At 39.6% G+C, this 21,754-nt stretch overlaps 2 protein-coding genes across 10 annotated transcripts in view; one reads left to right on the top strand and one right to left on the bottom strand.

Moving 5' to 3' along the window:
• Positions 1-364: 364 nt before the first annotated feature.
• On the top strand, positions 365-9,656 carry LYSMD4 (LysM domain containing 4). The gene is made up of 3 exons (XM_083371394.1): positions 365-798; positions 3,664-3,954; positions 7,805-9,656. Exons 2-3 carry the CDS (start codon positions 3,679-3,681, stop codon positions 8,378-8,380), a joined length of 852 nt encoding a protein of 283 aa, XP_083227520.1. The 5' UTR covers positions 365-798; positions 3,664-3,678; the 3' UTR covers positions 8,381-9,656.
• A 1,753-nt stretch (positions 9,657-11,409) lies between these two features.
• MEF2A (myocyte enhancer factor 2A) overlaps positions 11,410-21,754 on the bottom strand; it is a 74,783-nt gene continuing 64,438 nt past the window's right edge. For 8 of the 9 annotated variants that reach the window (XM_083371292.1, XM_083371286.1, XM_083371289.1 and 5 more), the window contains 3 exons: positions 20,182-20,308; positions 18,075-18,201; positions 11,410-17,027 (listed from right to left, as the gene is read on the bottom strand). In XM_083371292.1, the coding sequence (XP_083227418.1) occupies positions 16,649-17,027; positions 18,075-18,201; positions 20,182-20,308 (633 nt within the window). In that variant the 3' untranslated portion in view covers positions 11,410-16,648. The remainder of the gene's footprint in view (positions 17,028-18,074; positions 18,202-20,181; positions 20,309-21,754) is intronic. The other variant, XM_083371287.1, reaches the window with a different exon arrangement.

Here is a 21,754-nt window from a genome sequence, read left to right as displayed (position 1 = left end):
AAAATGGAATTAAATAAGATAGAATTTAAGATGAAATAGTAATAAAGTACAAATTTAAGATATAGGTAAAATATAACATTATATTTCGGAGTTGCCCTTACAATCTACCCCAATCAGTTCCACATAGGCAGATCTTAACCGGATCATTTTGTTTAAATACTGTGCTACGTTAAATGTTATTTTCAAGTTCTGACCGGACATAAGATAAGTTATTTTGATACGGGGATCCCAATGGGTCATTCGTTTGGTACACCTCTAGTCCTTTTTCTCTAGACTGCAACCCGTTCTTCTTAACGTTATATCGTCTCCAGGCCTTTAATCGTCTTACGAGATGAGAATTAAGCAAAGGGAGATGCAGGGATATTTCGGGCATAGTTAAGAGGAGGGGAGATTCTACTTTTCTCTCTTGCAAAAGAAAGTCGGAAGTCCTCAAGTTTCTTTAGGTCTCTCTCTCTCTCTCTCTCTCTCTCTCCTTTGCGCTTTATTTTTTTTTGCCCCTTTCCTTTTTGCCTTATTGGTTTTTGGACTTATGGAAATAAAGCTTTGATTTTTTTCCGCTCGCTGTTGAAATCCCAGGCGTCTGCTCCTCCAGCACACACATTTCTTAACGCCCTGCCCACCCGTGCCCGTTTCCTCCGCCCACTCCCTGAGTGGGACTGGTATGCTGCCCGGCCTCGCCTTCCTGGGCTATGCCAGCCAATCGTGAAGAAAGCCAACGAGGAGTTTGACCAGTTGAGGCCAGCTCGAGCGGGCAAGCAGGAAGGAAAAAAAAAAGCAAAGGGTGCTGCCGGAATCCAGGTCAGCAAAGAAATTGGGGGGCGGGGGGGGGGAGGAGGAAAGGACCTTGGGCTGTTGGGGGCGGGAGGAGGAGGAGGAGGAGGAGGAAGGGGGAAAGTTATATGGAGGGCCTTCCTCCGAGAAGAGGCTGAGAGCGGGACCCCGATTGATCTTGGCGGCTCTCCTTTTCTTAAGAGGACTTTGCCCCGACGGAGGAATCGCGAGGAGGAGGAGGAGGAAGAGAAGAGAAAATCAGGGGTCATTTGGAGAGCCGAAAAATGGGAGTCGTTAGAGCGCCGTTTCTCAATCTGGGCAATTCTGAGATGTGGGGACTCCCCGACTCCCAGAGTTCCCAGCCAGCATGTTTTGGGAGCAGCCAGGGTTTTTTTTTTTTTTTGGTTTCTTTCTTTTTTTCAAACTTGGCAACTTTAAGACGGTGTGGGCTTCAACTCGTAGAATACCCCTCCCCACCACACACACACACACACACACACACACACACACACCAGCTGGGGTGCTGGAAACTCTGTCCACCAGGTTGGACTACAAAGTCCATCGTTTGGAAAGGTAAAGTGGTTATAAGGGGAGAAGCAAGGCCCCTTTAAGGAAAGGGTGGAAGAGTCAGCATCAGAAAAAGGAAAGAAGGCGAGGTTGTCAGAATACAAGCGAATTTGAGGGCTAATCCACACGGAGCCCCATTTCCATCTGTCCTGTTTGCCATCGTTCACTCCCTAGAGACTAAAATGGACAATGTGAAATTTGAGCGGGCCCCGAAGAAGGAGTATATATCGGAGGTGGTGACCCTTTGAGAGCTGTACGCAACGAAATTTCATTTTGATGTATGCCAATTGGTGTACGTTCAAAGTGACAATAAAGTTATCATCATCATCAGAAGCTCTTGGACCTCCTTGGAGAGCAGGGAAGTGCTAGCTTGAAGAGTTTAGGGAGGAATTTAGCAAGACAATCCTGGGAAGTTGTTTGTTTTTGTTTTGTTTTTTTAAAAAAATCAAAACAAGTGACTTTGCTGTGCTAGTTTTCTTAACTGGAGGAAAATGTCCCAGTGTATATGGTCTGTCCTATGGACCGTATTACTCAAGTCAATTTTATACTCTTTCTGACACACGCAAATACTGCGTGAAGAATCTGCAGCCACAAATTCTCCCCTGTCACGCTGCCCAATATTTCATCCTACTAATGTGGGTGGCTCAATGCTAGGAGATTTCCATTCATGTTGGACTAGATCAGGAGTGGGCAAAACTCTGCCCCCTTTTATGACTTGTGGACTTCAACGCCCAGCATGGCTGGCTCAGGAATTCTGGGAGTTGAAGTCCACAGGTCATAAAGGGGCCGTAGTTGCCCATCCCTGGACTAGATGGAGTTGGAAGGCTTAGTAGTAAACCCAGCCGCACGAAGGCAGCAATTCTTTCTGCTCAATTGTTTCTACTTGCTGGTCATCCATTGATCCATGACTAAACAGTTTGACATCACCCTCTGTGGAAGAAAAGTGGGCAGAGTGACAGATCTTTGGATTGCTCGTTTCCAAATCAGATTAGCAGAATTTGAAGCTCGGGAATGAGGACAATGGGAAGGAGATCACACAAGTTGCCCTTCAGATTCCTAAGACTTTTGATGTCTTATAAGAAGGGATACACAAATCACAAACCCAGAAATTGACCTGGATAACTTTTCTATATGGGAATTACCAAAGAGATTTGTTAAAGCTTTGGAGAATTTAATGAGAAAGTACAAAGAAAGAAATGGAAAGAAATCCAATTCTAGAATATGATTGGAAGGACTTAAAGATCAAGATTCTTGAAAATAAAAGGCAGGACGATAAAATTGGTTGGTTGGACCAATCTATTTGTTTGATTTGACCTTAAAATAGATTATGCTTTCTGGTAACCGTTAATGGACTTTTACCAAACAATGAAGACTTGAATGATTTATTTATAGAGAAGAGATATGGGAAAAAGAAATCATTGGTTGTATTTTAAGAGAAGATGATAAGTTACTAACATTGTTTATATTTGATAAACAATGATACCTGACTTCAGTATCTTCAAATACATAGTTTAGTTTTAACAAAAATTGCAGATTAGAAAGAGAGAGCTGACTGAATTTGGGAATTTTATAATACTGTATATAGCTCAATATAACTTGAGGGCCATTATAAACTGTTCATGAAGTATGTATGACACAGAATCCCAACAGTTTGTTAGTTTGTTATATATATAACAAACTAAAAGCCTACTTTTGCAGCAAAGTGCACAGTTCTTCCAAGAGAAGCCCTAATAAGCAGGCATATACATAGAATGAAGGCTACTGCTAAGCTTGTAAGCCGCCCTGAGTCTTTGGAGAAGGGCGGGATATAAATGGAATTAAAATAAATAAAATAAATAAATAAAAAATTTTCTCTGTTCTTGGAAATCCAAGATTGCCTTAATGTTCATCTCTCCACCTCTGGATGGCACCAGATTAGCACATTCCCAGCCTTTATACCTAAGGCTGGCATGTCAAACTCGCAACGTCATGTGACGTATCGGAGCTTTTTCCCCATTGCCGGCAATGGGGTGGGCGCGGTTTCGTCATGACGCGTCCGGCCCACGGGCCGGCACTTTGACACCCCTGACCTAAGGGATGAAGCTAATAAGACAAAAGGCTAATAAGAAAAATATGCCAAGGGACGCGAACCTTAAAAATGAAAAAGGAACTTGTTCCTTTAGGACAACAGGCGCATGATGAGGACATTATCTCATGGTGCAGCATTTCAACATGAATGATCTACCTTCTAGTGTCTGAGTTGTTGCCTCAAGACTTGACTTGCTCAACCCGTCCTTAAGTTTACTTGCTCGCTCGATGAATAATGCCCTCCCTTTTGCCTTGCAGAGGTTGCTGTGCATCATGAGGCTATACGAAAGGCTGATCAGGCCCTTCCAAGCTCCAGCCGCTGTCCAAAACTTCTCAGGTGCTCAAGTGTTTTTGTTCAGAAGCAGCAGTCAATCCGATTCGGAGGACTCGTCAGAGGAGGAATTCAATGCCATGGAATTACGTGCAAGGGGGAAAGACCCCCAGCCATCCAGTTCTTCCAAGAGAAGAGTTGGGGACGTGCAGCTTCTAGAACGGGTCGTTAACAAGGACGACAACCTCAACAAGTTGGCTCTGCAGTACGGATGCAAAGTAAGAAGTGGCTTCTATTGAGGAAAGCAATTGCTCTCGTTTCTACCAACTGGATTGATAAAGCATTTTGTTTCAAGCCAATGTTGTTTGCAGAATTAATTGCTAGTTTGAAGACTAGGAAGGGCAATCTGGTTTATCCAGTTGAGAGACTGGCAAAGGTGTCTGCTCCCTGATGCCAGCTTTGACACATCAAGGTGAACTAGGAGATTCCATCCATGCTTGCTTTCAGCCCTTTAATGATTAACCTATTCTTTAGACTATTTTTTTTTGCCGATCTAAGAATATTGTGCAACTTGAAAATCAAGGCTGGTTTTATTATTTTGATAACTCAAGGCAGTTGACATCCCTAATTCGCTTTTCTCCTCCTCCTTTCTCCTCTTGAAGGAGTGGGACTGAGATTAAACTGTGAACTTAATTTGATCTTAGAAGAAGCTCACTTAAAAGAACTTGAATCACGGGCTGGTCTACTTCAGTTAATGGGTCTCCATGGGTTTTGCATAGATTTCCTCCCCCAGGGATTAATTTGGACCTGAAAGTTGTGTTGTATTATTGGATTTTTATAAATGATTACAGAAAGGGTTGTTGTTGTTTTTTTGCTAATAGTTTGCATGATGTGTTTGGGAAGTTTTATGCAACATATCAATTTGTTTATGAAATAGCTTGTCTTAGGGGGAAAAAAAGAATGAGAATTAACCTTTGGTAGGGGCCTATGTTCCCAATTCTTGATCCTAACAATGTGTAACTTTAGCCTCCTTGTACTTCTGATTAGGCAATATGACTTCCTCAACAGGGAGAGTTCAGATGCAAGGGGACTATAATATTTCACGTTGGGTAGAAATACTGTAAGGTGCAACACTCAAAAGACATGAAAATAAGAATTGGAGAAGGCTGTGCCATACTTTATTTTATTCTGTACTCTTAACTGCACTTAACTAAGGTTTGATCACGGCTGTTTTGAATGAGTGTAAGTAACATTTTAACAAATGTGGAAGTTTGGTGCAAGACACTCCATTCTTAATTCTTGGCTCTATAAGAGGAGCATTTAGAAGCCATGCTTGAGCTTTACACTAAATTACTATGAGACAATCCTCATGCAATTAGTAGAGCTTTGTTGTTGTTGTTAGTTGCGAAGTCGTGTCCAACCCATCGCGACCCCATGGACAATGTTCCTCCAGGCCTTCCTGTCCTCTACCATCTTCTGGAGTCCATTTAAGCTCACGCCTACTGCTTCAGTGACTCCATCCAGCCACCTCATTCTCTGTCATCCCCTTCTTCTCTTGCCCTCAACCTTTCCCAGCATTAGGCTCTTCTCCAGTGAGTCCTTCCTTCTCATTAGGTGGCCAAAGTATTTGAGTTTCCACTTCAGGATCTGGCCTTCCAAAGAGCAGTCAGGGTTGATCTCCTCTAGGACTGACCGGTTTGATCGCCGTGCAGTCCAAGGGACTCGCAGGAGTCTTCTCCAGCACCATAGTTCAAAGGCCTCAATTCTTTGGCGCTCAGCCTTTCTTATGGTCCAACTTTCACAGCCACACATTGCAACTGGAAAGACCATAGCCTTGACTATACGCACTTTTGTTGGCAGGGTGATGTCTCTGCTTTTTAGTGTGCTGTCTAGATTTGCCATGGCTTTCCTCCCCAGGAGCAAGTGTCTTTTAATTTGTTGGCTGCAGTACCCATTTGCGGTGATCTTGGAGCTCAGGAAAATAAAATCTGTCACTACCTCCATTTCTTCCCCATCTATTTGCCAGGAATTGAGAGGGCCGGATGCTATGATCTTGGTTTTCTTAATGTTTAGTTTCAATAGTAGAGCTTATCACCTGAATTAGTAGTGAACACCTAATCTTTGTAAAAAAAAAACACAACCAACAACACTTGAAACTGTCATATTCACATGATTCAAAGTTAAGATCAAGTCTGATTTGTCCAGAGTAACACCCAAAAATTCTTGCTTTCTTCCAGGCCATAAAGAGAGATGTTTCCTCAATATATATTTTTTTATGTCTGAATGAACACTTTGCTAAATGCAACTAGTGTGATTATTTAACTGGCAGGAATTAGGAATATCAGTTTTGAACTGGAGTTGTACTGAGTTCTGCCTGGTACTGAATCCTAGAACTGTTGTTATTATCAGTGTCATTAAAGAAGCTTCTTGAAAAAAATACCAATAATAATAGAGCTAATTCACAAACAAGTTTCCTAAAGTGCAACAAAATCCTAGGATTACCTCTGGGTTTAGCTTCCAACAGCTGCTAGTACAAGATTAACAAAATGTAACCCTTGACTTACACGAAAAGATGCTGCTAGTTTGTCATTAAATGTACATGCAATGTTAAATTCTTTTGCGGTAATTAGATGGCATGGCTTAACCTAACCATCTCTTTTTTGGTCTTTTGTTATGATTTACTGAATTCTGAAATACTGTCCAATTTTAAAAGGCAGTTCCAATGTGTTACAAGGTAAATGTATACAGGAACACAGAGACGTCCACTTCAGACGGCTAGAAACTTTCAGTAATTAGAGCTAAACCCCTCTGGATTCTCGAGTAGGCCTTGCAATGAGTTATCTAAATAATATCCAAAATGGTGTCCAAGGAACGGAGAAGAAAAGGATGGAGAGACAAAGTGTGGTACAGTCAAGAAGGTCCCGATAGTGATTAATTCTGAGTTTTTCCATTTGGAACCTTATCACTGTAAAAGGCGAAACTATTTTGAAAGATAAGAACAGATAAGGAATAATCCTAGAACACAACTGAATAGGAAGCTACCGCTAGATATGAACTCTGCTTTGTCATTGTCCTATGGAAGCAAGGCATTCAGCTCGGATTTATTTTTTTTTCCTGCTGAGAACCACATTCCCATGAACGCATTGTTAGGAGGAGGCATCTAATCTACCAGTAGGCCAAAAGGAGGAGAGGATGCATCAGCTCTGCCCCTTATTTATACTGGTGTCTTTTTTTTTTTAATTATTATCATTCTTTTTCTGGCCCTCTCTGTACCATCCCTATCAAACTGCAGGGAAGGAACAAATGCCTGAACTAATTTGTGGCTTTTGAACTGAACAGGAAGTTGCAAATGTTCCATCTGTTCCAGAAAAAAAAAATGGTGCTCATGCATCTTGTTGATGTTGCGTTGCCCTGTCTAAGGTCGCATTCCCCCATCTAGCTTCTCTTCCTGGTTGAACATGCTCCAAGTCCCTTCTCTGGACCAGCGTCACCTGGCTGGACTTACACTGGTGTGAAAAAGAAAGTACGCCCTCTTTGAGTTCTGTGGCTTACATATCAGGACAGAAGTAATAATCATCTGGTCCTTAGCAGTTCTTAAAAGTAGATAAATACATCATATAAACAACTATATGGCCAGTGGTGGGATTCAAATATGTGAACTGGTTCTGTGTGGATGCCGCTTCCGGAAGTCTATTCTGGGCCTGGGCAACAAAAAAATTAGCTACCAAAGTGGTGCGAACTGGCTGAATCCCATCACTGCGTGTGACATATTATACCATGTCACCATTTATTTCACAAAAAGAATTTTTCACATGACCTGTAGGAAGCCTTCCTTTCTTTTCTTTTTTCTTTTTCTATAGCAACACCTGTTGTCTGGAACAATTTCCATCCTGAGTGTTGACTCCCAATTTTGCTAGCCATTTGGAAGTTATTACATAGCTGGGTTTTCCAATGGGTTTTCAGGCTGTCCTGTTAGACCTGCCTTCCTTCGAATGCTGGATTGTATATCGCTTTTTTATTATTTTTGTTGATTGTTTTAATCTCTTGGGTAGCTGGCCAGTCGCTCGGAAAGGTGGGCTATGCTATAAACTTGAGTAAATGAAATGCTTCCCTTTATGAATTTTCCAGGTTGCAGATATCAAGCGGGCTAATAACTTTATCCAAGAACAAGACTTTTATGCCCTAAAATCCATTAAGATTCCAGTCAAGGTTAATGGACTACTGACGGAGACCGAGGAATTGCTGCCTCTTCACGCACCTGCTCTGCTATCTGAACACTCTGTATCCATAGATCCAGAAAATGGGAACGGCAACCAGGAACAGCTTGATCAATATTTCAGAGGGATTGACCAAAACATTGAAACGGTGACACAGATGGAAATCCCTTCGCGCACAGATCACCACACTGAACCTTCAAACTGGTCCTCTCAGGAGCAGAAAGCAACCTGCACTGGAGCGGATTATGGGATCCAGTGGTGGAAAGCAGTCTTTCTTATGCTCCTGATAGGAATTGGCTTGCCTGTGTTTTATATTGTCTATTTTAAGACCCAGCAACTAGATATGGTGCCCGGTGCCTCCAACACAACGGATCCCATTAAAATCTCAGCGAACAGTTCTTCGGTGGGAAGATCAAACTATGCTGGGCAAGAAATCACCCCCACTGTCCATACTACTAAACAAGATTTCATCCTATCAGGGGGGTGACAGCCCCTGGCCTGTTTCCCCTGCCCCAAATGATCTGGAAGTAATGACAGATTCTGGGTTTTTCTCCAAGTATTGCCTCAGTGGAACGTATCTCTGTTGTTTGCGGTTACTACTGAATTTTGAGTGAAGACCAAGCAGGGGTACAACAGGGCAAAATGACTCAGGGAAGATAATTAGCCAATTGTGCGCTTGTTCCCACTGTGTAGGAAGAAAAGAGCCATTTTTTAATATCAAAAAATGAGGACAGATTCCCAACCTACTGCAGCATCCAGGTTTTCCTCACTAGACCTCAACTTCCAACACCCCCCCCTTTTTTGTTTTACTTTCCTCATTTCCATCTCCCTTTTACTGATAAAACATATTTCTCAACACTGTGTAACTAGGGTAATTTTTTCAGTGAAAGTAGTTTGGGTGATGTCCCTATTCCTCTTGCAGTATTTTGTGATGTCTGGCCCTTTTGAAGAAATAAGATGCAACCAGATAATCCACCATAAGCCAGAACATTGCATGTGTTTAACAAATTGTTGAAAAGCCTTTTTTTTGGAGGTCTGCAAATTAGGATTTGGGGGCGTTGTTTACATACATATATTTATTTTTATTTTGCAAGTTGCCAGTGTATATCTAGTGTAAACCTTGTGGCCAAGGAAGCTACAAGTCTATTTTGACATTAATCACCCTCAACTGGAGAGGATTTTTTTTTTTAATTTTTAATGTGCATGTTTTAATGCTCATTTATGTTATGTCTCTTATTGACCAGCATCCCACTTGTAGGTGACTGGACATATACAACTAGCCAGAAAACGTCCTCTTAAGCTTTTTGACTGGGATACAGGAAGTCCTTGACTTACAACAGTAAGACCATTCAAAGTTACAACAGCACTGAAAAAAGTGTCTTATGACCATTTTTCACACTTATGACCGTTCAAGCATTCCCAGTCATTTCTTCCCAATGTTGTCTACCCATGGAAAATAGTGGAAATATGTTGCGATGAAAAATGATTAACATTCTACTGGCCGGTTCATGCCGGAATTAAATTCTATAATGGCTTTAACTCCCTCACTGTTTCTAAAGAGAGATGACAACATAAATTGGAGAAGCCAACTTTGTGAGAATTTTATCTTTTATTAAAGATGCTTCTAGTCCTAGTGGTTGTGAAATTCATGATTAAATAACTGAAACTAAAGGGATCCATGAATATCCTATGGTAATGTGTTCCATATTTTATACCTTGCTTTTCCCCAAGGTCAACAAAAACAAAATATACAAACCTAGTTTGACGTAAATGGGAGCATCTTGAATATGGTAAAACAGAAGCTTGTCCCTCTTCATTCTTCCTATGCAAAATTGCCCTGTTTATCAACCTGTCCTCCATTACTGTAATTAAAAAAAATAAATAAAAAGTATTTCCCTCTTCTAAAACTCAAGTACTGTAATAAAAAAGAAATAAGCACTCCTGATTTTTGGTTGTGAAGTAGTTCAAGAATCTGTGGAATATTTTTGAGTATTTAAACTTATCTCTGAGCTATGACTGTATGTTTTAATAAAGTTGAAGTATTAAGTTTACCTGTCAAAGTATGCTTCTATTTTCTGCATGTTCATTTAGGGATCTCAGTAACAGGAACTCTCCTCTCATATGCATCAGGTTTTAGAAGCAAAAGGAAACTGACATTGAGGCACTTACAGAGAAAAAGAAAGAAAACATACTCATTTTAAATACACCTAGCTATATTCCAAGGGTAGAAGGAAAGGAGGCTGTCAAAGAACATGGTGGCTGCACGCCATCAAAGATGGTAGCCACAGCAAAGAACGAAGAAGTAGTGCAAGATGGGAAGATACGGAGAGACCTGACCCACAGAATCGCCAAGAGTCGGGACACGATTGAATGGATAACATCGTTATCATATTCCAAGGATTTTCAGTTCAGATTTTGTTCAGTTCTGTGAAGATGGTCCTGCTTTTTCGACACATTTCAGTCCAAAGAAAACAGTTTTCAGATGTCAATGGGACAGTTTAAATGAGGCCTTTCCAAATATTTGTTTTTCAACATCAGCTGAACAAAGCAAATGGGCCCAGGGTAGATATCTGAATCAGAGGCAGCTGCTTCACATATTATGAAGGCGGCTTACACATATTATTCTAAGCCATTACTACCTAACCACAGCTTGCTAAATAAACCACAATTTGCATATAGAAGACGCCAAGCCAATTTCAAACAAGTCACGTTACATTTTAGTGTGAACCCAGCCAATGCCCAAGATATGCCAGTTCAGCTATTATTTCTTGGACTGAATATAGACAATTCATCTAAGTCGGCTGTAAAATTGTTAAAAACTGACGTGGCATCTAACAAACACTTTCGACTTTTCATTTGTTTACCACAAATGCATTTGTTGGTTAGTTCAAATTTGAGAACTAGTTCAGTCAGAAATCCACTGTTCAACAGGGTGTCTCTAGAGGGCCAGACTCAAAAAAGTTAGCATGATTCTGACTCTTGCTTGCCCATGAAAATGGGTCATGCTTCAAAAAGGGGAAGTTTTAGTCCGATCGGCTAAGTTGGACTATAATTAGCAATGCTGAGCCACACCATCTGTGACAACCATCATGATCTGCGACAACCTGTGATGATGCCACTTGACATTTCTGGGGGGGTGGGTGGGAGGGGGTCAAGTTGGATGTGTTTGATTTAGACCAGGGGTCTTCAAACTTGGCAACTTTAAGACTTGGCTGGCTGAGGAATCCTGAGAGTTGAAGTCCACAAGTCTTAAAGTTGCCAGGTTTGAAGACCCCTGATTTAGACAGTCAAGACTCAGCTGGCAAGAGAAGAATTTGCCTTGCTTCCCCCCCCCCCCCAATGCCACCTAACAAAAGTCTGATCAAGTTGGACAGCTTCACTTTCAAGTTCACACAATACAGTAGGCACTGGTGCTGGGAGAATGACTAACAAAAAGATGAATCAAGCTTAGGAAGGACTCAGAAACAGGGGAAGGTAGAATAACCAAGCATTCTAAATAGGAGTGAGTCTGATATACACAGTAAAAGCCAGTATTTTTACTTTAGTGAATGCAAGATACAAATATTTTACAACAACTTCTAGCATTTTCTTAACCATTTGATAAAAAGTTCACTAGAATATTTATTGTATAATGAAGAAAAAAACACCACATTCAGGGAAAAAGATTAACTTATTATTTTTTTTCCTTAAAGATTCATCTTAAAGATGGCAACAAAGTCCAGCTTGTGCCGCCAGGCGGCTTTAACCGCAAACAGCTTCGTCTGTGAACTGTTGACTACAAACAATTACTAAGTACATATATATTTTTTATTTCTTTTTAAAAAAAGCCTTTCTTTTTTAAATATAGCAAAGCAGTGTTTTCTTGCACAATAAAGTGAGGGGGGGGGAAATCTCTCTTTTTAAAAAGTCTTTCACATTCTAAATTTCAAAATGTTTTTTTTTCCCCATGGTTGATCTGGGAGGAGTCATTTATGTTCCTTATTTACTATATATTTCTTGTGCACACAGTACACTTGCCTATGCATTAATGTCCTATAATAGGTAAAAAGGGTTAAAGCATTCCCTACTGGGATTTTTCAGTGCTGTGCAATCCCCAGGAAAAGATGCAGCTGCTTTAAAGAATTGCATACAGCTGATACATCCCCATCCTTACACATTCCAAAGCACCTTTCTGGAACTGTTCCAAAGTGCTGCACAGCCTTGTTTCTTTATATGCTCTTTTTTAAAAAGAAAATGTTATTAATAGGTCAACGATTCTTTGCAACTCCTTTCTAGAAAGATTTGTGTGCTGCGCAGTCTTGCTGAAATCATATCATAAATGCATTAAAACTGTTTTACACCATCACCTCTATTGTTTAAACTTATTCATTAGCTTAAAAGGGGGAGTATTCAAATATCCTTATTAAGAGAGGTTGGTCACTTGATGAAAGTCATTCCAGGAGGATTTAGCCCTCTGTCAAGCTGGTAACACCCTAGCAGTCTTGGGAAGGGTGGACTCTTCACTCTTTTGACCAAGGATCCTAGCACACTTAGCTTACCTGAAGTTTTCATCGTAAGAGTTTGTACTGAGGATATATTTCAAGCTATAGATCTCCTTAATGGAAATGTACTGGCTCAGAAACCACAAAATGTTTCAGAGTGTTGCTAAAATCCTAGAGACTGGGTCTGAGAACCAGGATCAAACCAAAGAACGACTTCAGGCATGCTTTAGGCTGAGGGTTTTGCAAATAACTAGGAATAATATTTCAGCATTTCAGAGTAGTTCTTTCTCCAGCCAGATCTTCACTGATGTAATACAAATTCCTCTAAGATTTCAAAATTGGTTCTTTGTGCAACATCAGGGACTACAGGTAGTCCTTGTTTAGTGACAGCCTTGGGCAATGGCCATTTGTAGTTATGACAGGGGTGAAAAAATAACTTTGCGATAAGTCCTTGCATTTATAGCCATCGCAGGTTTACAAAGCAAAGGAAAGCTGAAGTAGGATCATTAGTACAGTCACATTATTTTCACTTCACGGTGGCCAGCTAGAATTACAGTTGCTAAATGAAGATCACCTGAACTATTCAAAAAGAAAATTCAGGTCTGTGAGGCATGTGCAGCTAACTGAAGGGCCCTTTGGATGCCTGACCACTTCCTGCCCCAGAAGTCTCTGCTATGGAATAATTGCACAATTCCTGCTGGAGGGGTTAGGGTGATGATTCACAAACGCACCGCCCTATAAAGTGTTTTGCATCACTGCGGCAACGTCAGTGCAAAACTTTATATTTGGTACAAAGGAAGAGCAAATGACAGCATGGAAACACCAACTCACTCAAATGCCAAAGTACAGGATGCAGCTATATCACTAACTTAGCATAAAACAATCCTACCTGCTGTTGCAACTTTATCAACAAGGTCAAAGGGTATTTCCCCAAAAACGTCTAGAGTTACACAAGGTAGTCCTAATTGTAAAAAAAAAAAATCACTTTCATTTTCATGATGTGAAGTTCTTCCACAGGAGAAAACGGGGAGAGATTCTAGAACAACCTGTTGGGCTGAGAATTAACAGTCTGATTTCCAGAAATGATTCTTTTTTAAAAAAAAAAGTTGGGTGGCTTAATGTACAAAGCCCAAGACTTGCTGTTGTATGGATTTTTAAAAAAGACGTATGATGATGTAACTCCTTAAGAGACCTGCATAGGAATAGAGACTATTGAGATACAGTCAGCACAGCCATTTGCATTAAGGCACACAAGAAATGAGACAGTAAATGTGAAATGGGATAAAAAAAAACAACCTCCCATTTGAATCTGTAGGACTGTCCATGTAGCGCCAGAGAAACATGCTCATTTGAAGCATCAGAAGGATCACTGAAGTGGCTATGTTATCCCCACGCGAGGGAGCAATTTTCTGCTCTACCCTAACAAGGTTTGGAGTAGCTAAATTCCAGCGCTTTTAGTTCCCCAAACACTGAGAAATCATCCAAAGAATAGGGGCAACATTTTTTTTCCAAACTGAAAAATAACAAGGGGCATTATCCACCACTGGTATATACAATTATTCATGAGATAGAAGAAAACAAGATAGGTAAAGTGTTAAAAAAAAAAGGAAATATCAGTTTTGTTTAGTTGGAGATTTCCAGCAAGCCATGCCTAAGAGGTTTAAAAGGTTGTAGGTTAAGGAGGAATGCACAGTTGAAACTTTACCTTAAAACTCACAAATTTGTCAGCATTCCAGAATTCAATTGCATATGTTCCAAAATGCTACCTATTTTAGATATGAAACAGAATCGCTATTTCATTCCAAGGAAAAGTCAAAAGCAAGCAGTCAGTGACTTAAGTGTCTTATAAAAGACTGGCTCACATTTAGAGTAAGTCACATATTCAGATATACTATTTGTGGCTACACACAACTGGAATCCAGAGGGTTACGGATTCTCATAACTGCTTTTCCTACTTTTCTCCTGCCAGACTCCAAGTTCAAAGCAGTTTTTTTTCCACAGCAATTACTGATGTCAAATCTGAACTGATCCACAGAAATGAATCGTATTTGAACTGCACTGTAGGATGGTTAGCAATGCTTGCAGGTCAACACAGCCATTTTTGCCAATGGGATGACTTTCTTACACGGCAGAAGAGAATCTGCTAAAATGAAACAGCTAAAGTGAATTTTACTTTTTTTCTATGCACCCGTATTGTACACAATAAGGCCAAATTTAGACCTGGCATGATGCTGTCTTTAAATCTAAGTTAGTGCAAATGAAATCATAGCTGGCTCAGGAATTCTGGGAGTTGAAGTCCACGAGTCATAAAAGAGCCAAGGTTGCCCCCCCCCCCGCCAGCCCAGAGATTTAAACTCTTAACGTGTGCTCAAAAATACGTGTCGGATATGTGAACACACCAGAGGAAACGCCTAAGCAGCTGCTCCCTCCAAGTGTAAACTCGCTTTCTAAATAACTCACATTAACAAAATGCTTGTAAAATATACGTTGTCCAAAACTTACACAAACCACTTCAAAAATCCCTCTTTCTTTTGCTTCTCTGTGCATGTTTTCATTTCATTACATGAACAATTATGATAGTTCCCCAGAAGAGACATTTGTGAATAATGCCTTTAAAAACCATGTTACCTTTTTCTATTTAAGCAGGATGAATTCAATATCAGATTTCTATAAGAGGGATTAGGGAAGGATTTATCACTTTACTATCTATATACATATATATTTTCATATATATATAAATATTGATATATAGATATAGATATAGATATATATATACACACACATGCACACACAAATATACACTTATACATATATATATATATATGTATGTGTCTTTCTGTGTGTATATATTTATAAAACGTGTAAGGGAAGCTTTACTATACAGCACAAAAAAGAGTACAATTTTAACAAACATATTCACCACCAGTGAAGGGGACAACCCCTTTTAAAACACCCTTTGAAAAAATCTGAATATTAATTAAATCCAAAAGTACAGTATATATTGAACAAAATAGTAAATATTAAACAGTGAATACTCTACTAATAAGGACCTCGCCTTTTCTTCTTTTTTTCTTCAAGTTGGCGTCAATCCACAAAAATATACTTTTTAATCTGGTGAAGGTACAGTACATACGTACCTCAACCAAAAGGTGATCATATATTTAAGATGCTATATACACAAAATTTGGCTCAAATTTTAATTTATATAAAGAATATTCATGGCTTATTTTTCCCTAAGGTTCTGCCTGCAATTTTTTTCCTTCCTCCCCTGAAAATAAAAACAATAGACAGTCAAAAATCAAGTTAGAAGTATACTCTACAAATTTTAAAAAAAAAAGCTACACCATTCAACTTTGGCTTGTATAAATAATTCATACAGAATGTGTTCAAAAGTACATATATAACTTTCTATATAGTCTTCAAGGGATGTATGGTTTTCTTTAATAAAAAATATACACAAGCTAAAATTGGTTCTCTATATTTTAAAAAAGGTAAGATTAACATAAGAAAGCTTTTAAAACATATTCCAATTATAACTTAATATATTAATTCTTTTTCTTTATAGATATCTCATAGGCTAACATCTTCTGAAGATTTCATGCGTATTATTTATGAGTCTGTCTCGTGGTTTAAAAAAAAAATCTGATCAGACCCAGCATTGTTTTGCACGTGCAAAAACAGGAGTTTGTGTGTGTTTTTAAAATAATACCAGCCCTTCTCCATGCATTCTTTGCAAGAGAGACCCATGCTAGACTGGGTTAGAGAGAGGTCATCCTATATACAGTATTGCTTTTTTTTCTTCTTCTACTGCTCTGCTGCTACAAAGCATAATTTTAATTACAGGAAACCACACAACTGTTAAAAAAACACACAGGAACACTACTAGAGGGCAGGCCCTGATGGTTCAGCCATCTAATTGGATAGTTTATATATGGGGGAGAGTATTTCTTTTGCACAACCAAGTACAAAGTCCAGCGTTAAGTGCCAGGTGAGGCCAAGACCTACAAGGGGGACCTTCTGTTACACTTGTTTAACCCACAGGGCATCCACAACCATATAAAATGTTGGTGTTAAGTGCCCGGTTTTTCTTTTCTTTTTGTGTCTTGCTACACATTCACACATATATATGCATACAAAGATATATATATGCATATATATATATATATATATAACATATAAATATTTATTTGATGTCCTTATTTATAAATTTAGATATGTCAGGACTGTTCATTGGGGTAACTCAAAAGTGGAAAGCAAGGTAGAGGACGGCACGCTTAGGTCACCCATGTGTCCATCCTCATCCGTTTGACCGTCGGGCTCTCTCGATCTTCTGAATTGGGGGGCCTTCCCAGCCCGACTGGCGAATGGAAGTCACCCCGGGGGTCCTCCCGATCGCTGCCGTCGTAGGAACTGCTAGAGCTGCTGAGGCTATCCACGGGAGAGCGGCCCATTTCTTGCCGCAACTGTTGAGGAGGTTGCTGCTGCTGCTGCTGCTGCTGCTGCTGCTGCTGCTGTTGAGATGCCTGTTGCTGTGACTGGAACGTGGAGGGGGTCACCCTTTCTCGAGGAGGTGAGATCGGTTCAGACTTAATGTTAAGATTTTGATTGGTGTTGATGGATAAACTGGAACCTTGGGATAACTGACTTCCCGTTCTAATTAAAGCCGGAGGGGGAGAGGGAGGGAGGGAGAGAGAGGGGAGAGGGAGAGGGAGAGAGAGAGAAGGAGAAGAAAATTCATGGTTTGCTGTGCTTGCTGGAGCCAACACTTAAGAAGGCCAAACTTGCATCAAAGAAATTAGAATGCAATGTTTAATTTATATCCTGCCTTTGTTATTATTATTTTTTTACAAATAACTCCAGGGGATGAACATATCCAACACACCTCCATCCTCTTATTTTTCCCCACATCGACAACCCAGTTTAGTCAAGCAAACGGAAAAGTGGCAGGGCGGTGTGTCTGTCTGTGTGAATGAAATGCATTACTAGTGAAGACAAGGGGCAAATATGACAACATGGACAAGCCCTCTAAAATCCAGTTGTGTTAGTATTCTCCAAACATTTCAAGCACCGAGACCTAGTCTTAAAAATTAACTGGTTTGCATGTCATATTAATCAGCATTTATCCGCAGAGTTGGCTGAATACTCTACATCAGGTTGGGTGGGCCTATCCTTTAAGCCAAAGGAAATAAATCAGATTATGATTTAGGACAGTGTGGGAAGCTAGTCATTTGTTCATTCAAAAGTGAGAGGAGTTCCTATCAGTAACCAGCCTTTACTGCAACATATTATATCTCATGTGTTTCTTATGAATATTTCAAATGAATCAGAATGGGAATAGTGATTGGAAAATTATGTACCTGTGTTTTAATCATTTTGAACAGTCAGTAAATGGATGGTTGTAAATCAAGGTCTAACTGTAATTTTCTACACCACTCTTTAGTCTTTTGCGTCAAAAGGAGTGCGTTAAGAAAAAAGTTATATTTTTCTTAAAACCTGCAAAAATGCAGGACTTTTGCAAATTATAAATCGGGCATTTCTTCCTGAGAAAACAACCATGCGCATCCAACTAACTAAAAGCTAGAAAGTTTTTTAAAAAATGCACTGAATGGAGTCAACCCAAACAGGACCAGAGGTTGTGGGATTCCCACTGCAAATAAGGCCGCGAATCCAACGAAGCTGCAAGAATTGTCTCCTACTTACACAAGAGAGCTAAGAGCTGCCTGTCCTAGATGATGCTGTTGCCAGGCAGAAACCTGTCCTAATGACAGCATTCCTGGGGAGTTAAACCCCTGCAGGGCTGACAGGTCTGCACTAGTCAAGGAGTAATCTGAAACAAGAAAGAGAAATACAAAGGATTTTGTATTAAGCATTTGCGGCAAAGTTTTAAGGTTTTTTTTTAATATTTTCTACAGCTCACAGACTGATTGCCAACAGCTAAAACAATTGTGAGGTCCTATTTACTGCTTTTAAGTACTATAGATTAGGTAAATTTGTACTAAAATGCAAGCCAAACTAATTTGTTCCCCATCTCTAAGGATTAACTCTCAGGTTCATTTTTTTAAATTATTTTTTGCTCAAGGAAAGTGTAGTTACTTGAGCTGCTGAAACATGGGAAGCCTATTAAGACCATCTTTCGTTTATGAGAAGAGAGCAGATGCAGAGTCCTTGATACAACTCTTACACAAGAAATTCAGGTGGACTCCCATGAGAAAAACAAGATTATTCCAAATAGTCACAGGGTCCTGTTAATTCCTTTAAGAGCAAACCCGGAGGGATCGTGCTATCCAAAGTTTGTTTATATCTACACACAATTTTATGAATTGCAAAACAGCCAAGGATTCAAATCTTATTAGCAACATTATTTAAAGTATCATTTAATCTGCAATTAAGCCTTCGAAAAGCTTCCCAAATAGCTTACAAACTTCAGAAATAAAATTAGTCACTGCTGCTTTCGGAAGGGAGGGAGGGAGGATATGGAGGAAGTGAGAAGAGACTGGAAACCAACTCAAAAGAATACCAATTAAGATACAAACAGTTCAGGAAGCTCATCTGAAAATTAATGGTAAGTAAACTGAAGAGTACTTAAAGCTGTTGCCTGATTATTGTTCCAGAAATAATGAAGAATTGATTTTTCCCACCCTCACTTTTGCAGGGTGGGTGCCCCCTCCGCAGCCTTATGGAACAGATGTCTCCAGGGTTTGTTTCAAAAACTTAAATATTAGGTTTTTAAAATCAGGGCTTAAATAGCTGTCACTTCTGATTAATATGCAGGAGGTTATTTCACTTCATGATTGTCACTCCTTTTTCTCTCACATATGGAAGGAGAGGAAGCTGTAAGCGCTTTTCAGCACTTAATCACTTTCTAATACTGTTCTCTTAATATATCCCTTTGCCTCTTGGGGAAAGACAGGGATAAAAATGGGTTCCTGTGAAAGAGCAATGATTTATACTTAAAAGGTTGCTTTTTTCTATCTATCTATTAGTTGATACTGGCTAGACAAGTTTTTTCTATGGGCACATAAGAGTTTTCTGAGCATATAAACCAGGCACTGTTCCCCATACATCAGCGGGGAATCATAACATTGACTGTGGGATGAAAGCACATTTTCCTGCTTCAGAGGGAAGCTCATGCCACTAATTCATCTACATAAATTTTCAAAGTCCTGAAAATTAATTCCCCTCTAAAATTTACCAAACCCGTCTCATATTTTTCCCCCTCTTCTGTTTGATTGTGTCCAATTCTCAGAGACTGCTTGAACAAGTCCCCGCAGTTTTCTTAGCAAGGTTTTTCAGAGGTGGTTTGCCATTACCTTCTTCCTAGGGCTTAGATAAAGTGACTGGCTCAAGGTCACCTAGTTGGCTTCATTCCTAAGACAGGACTAGAACTTACAGTCTCCCAAGTCTCTAGCCTGACGGTTTAACCACCACAACAAACTGGCTTTTCCCTCATAATTTCCCTCTGTGGTATTTATCAAATCCTTCCTGTATACTATTTTTTTTAATCCCATTTATATCCCGCCCTTCTCCGAAGACTCAGGGCGGCTTACAATCTAAGCAGCACAAATCAATGTGCTTAGCAATATAGCAATATTTTGCTATACATGATTTAGTTATAGGCTGATTTAGATTTCTATAAACTATTCTATGAAGAGCAGCACATAATTCTGAGGAACAGTTCAGTATTTGCGACTTTTGTTGGCCACAGTTGAATGTTGCAAAGACAGGATTACCTAAAGGCTTAGAATCCTTTGAAGGCTGCAGCCATTAAGAAAACAGGAGATGAAGAGCCAACAAATGTGTAACTTACCAGTATTGTAAGCTGTAGGCATGGCAGAATATACCAGTCCTTGTGGAGGCAAGCTTGGAGTTGTCACAGATACAACTGGTGTTGCAAGAGGTTGCGTGGACTGAGAACTACTTAACCGCTGTGTGTTCTATGAATGGTAACCAGAAAAATGAAAGTGGTCAAACAAAAAATAAAGATGCACTGAAGTGAATTCAGACATGCATTGGCCAAATACAAACTCTGAGGTTTTATATCATTCAATCTCCAATGAGGTAATCAAGCAGCGCATTTTTCATTAACTATGATAAGAGTCATAGAATTTAAAAGTACCGTTTGGCTGAACATTGGAACAGAGTTCCACTTCCACCTCGATGGATGAATCCAGATTAAAACACCCATCATGGCTGTCCAGCCTCCTTTTGAGCACATCCATTATAGGAACTGGAATCTAATATCTTTTCTGACATTCAACCAGAATAGGAGTTGAACGCATTCCAGGGGAGATAAAAATTAAACGATAATGATTTAGTGTTTAGAATGGCAATTTAGTCAAGACAGGAAGAGAAAATGCTGCCTTTGGACTCATTCCCAGGATTGCTAAGGATCATCTAGTCACTTCTAGTTTGTTTGTTTTTTTTGGGGGGGGAATGCTGATAAAACTATCTAAATTTAGGTAAAACTATCTAAATAAGTGAATTTCAAATCCTTTCCTCTCCACAATATTATTTTTTGAATTCCAGCCCTTTCGAATTGCTTACTGATGTTAAACTCAATAGGATAAGTTGACACAGAAAGTTGATCCATGGTAGACCAAGCATGCCATAATTTAGAAAACAAGGCTCCACAATACTTAAAACCTCTTTTTCTGGGCAACATCATAGCTTGAACCAGTTTTGGGGCTTTAGTTGCAATGCTAAATGATTTAGTTGTCTGGAGGAGGCCTTGTCATTTTTTTTTCTTGGCTTGATATTAAGAAACGGTAATACCACCAGAGGGCAATCTCCTCCTGTAAATGCTAAAATACAAATTGCTGTTTACCCTTGTGTAGGAAAACATAGAGCTGCTTCAAAATACGTTCTGACACATTGAAAAACTCAGCAGACATGCTCTTTATCTTACAACAAATGCATCCATGCAATTTGCATGCAAATAACAATTAGGATATTGTTTATATGGAAACAGAAATGTAAATATACACAGGCATCATTTGAACAAATCACTGCAAACTTATGTGTGTCCATTTTGTTTCTGTCAGGCGCAATTCATAATGCTTCAAACACAGTGCACCTGACTTAAACTGGAAACCATGTGGTAGTGTGTAAGCAGGGGTCTCCAGCCTTGGCAACTGAAGTCCACAAGACTTAAAGTTGCCAAGGTTGTAACCCCCTGCTTGCAATCCTATCAATAAGCAAAATATATCTTGTGACTTGCTAGCAAAACACTTTTAGCCTTTTCAGATTCTACCTGTGAAATGGGAATATCTTAAAAGGCTAACAAATTTCCTATCCATAAGCTTTGCAAAAAAGGTATAATTTGACAGAGGACAATAAACAAAAGGCCTCTCTATTCACTGAAGAAATCTAATTAATTTTTT

Source organism: Vipera ursinii, assembly GCF_947247035.1.
Source record: "Vipera ursinii genome assembly, chromosome: 11".
Classification (NCBI taxonomy): domain Eukaryota; kingdom Metazoa; phylum Chordata; class Lepidosauria; order Squamata; family Viperidae; genus Vipera; species Vipera ursinii.
The sequence above is the reverse complement of the archived record's forward strand: the minus strand, read 5'-3'. Positions and strand labels throughout refer to the sequence as shown.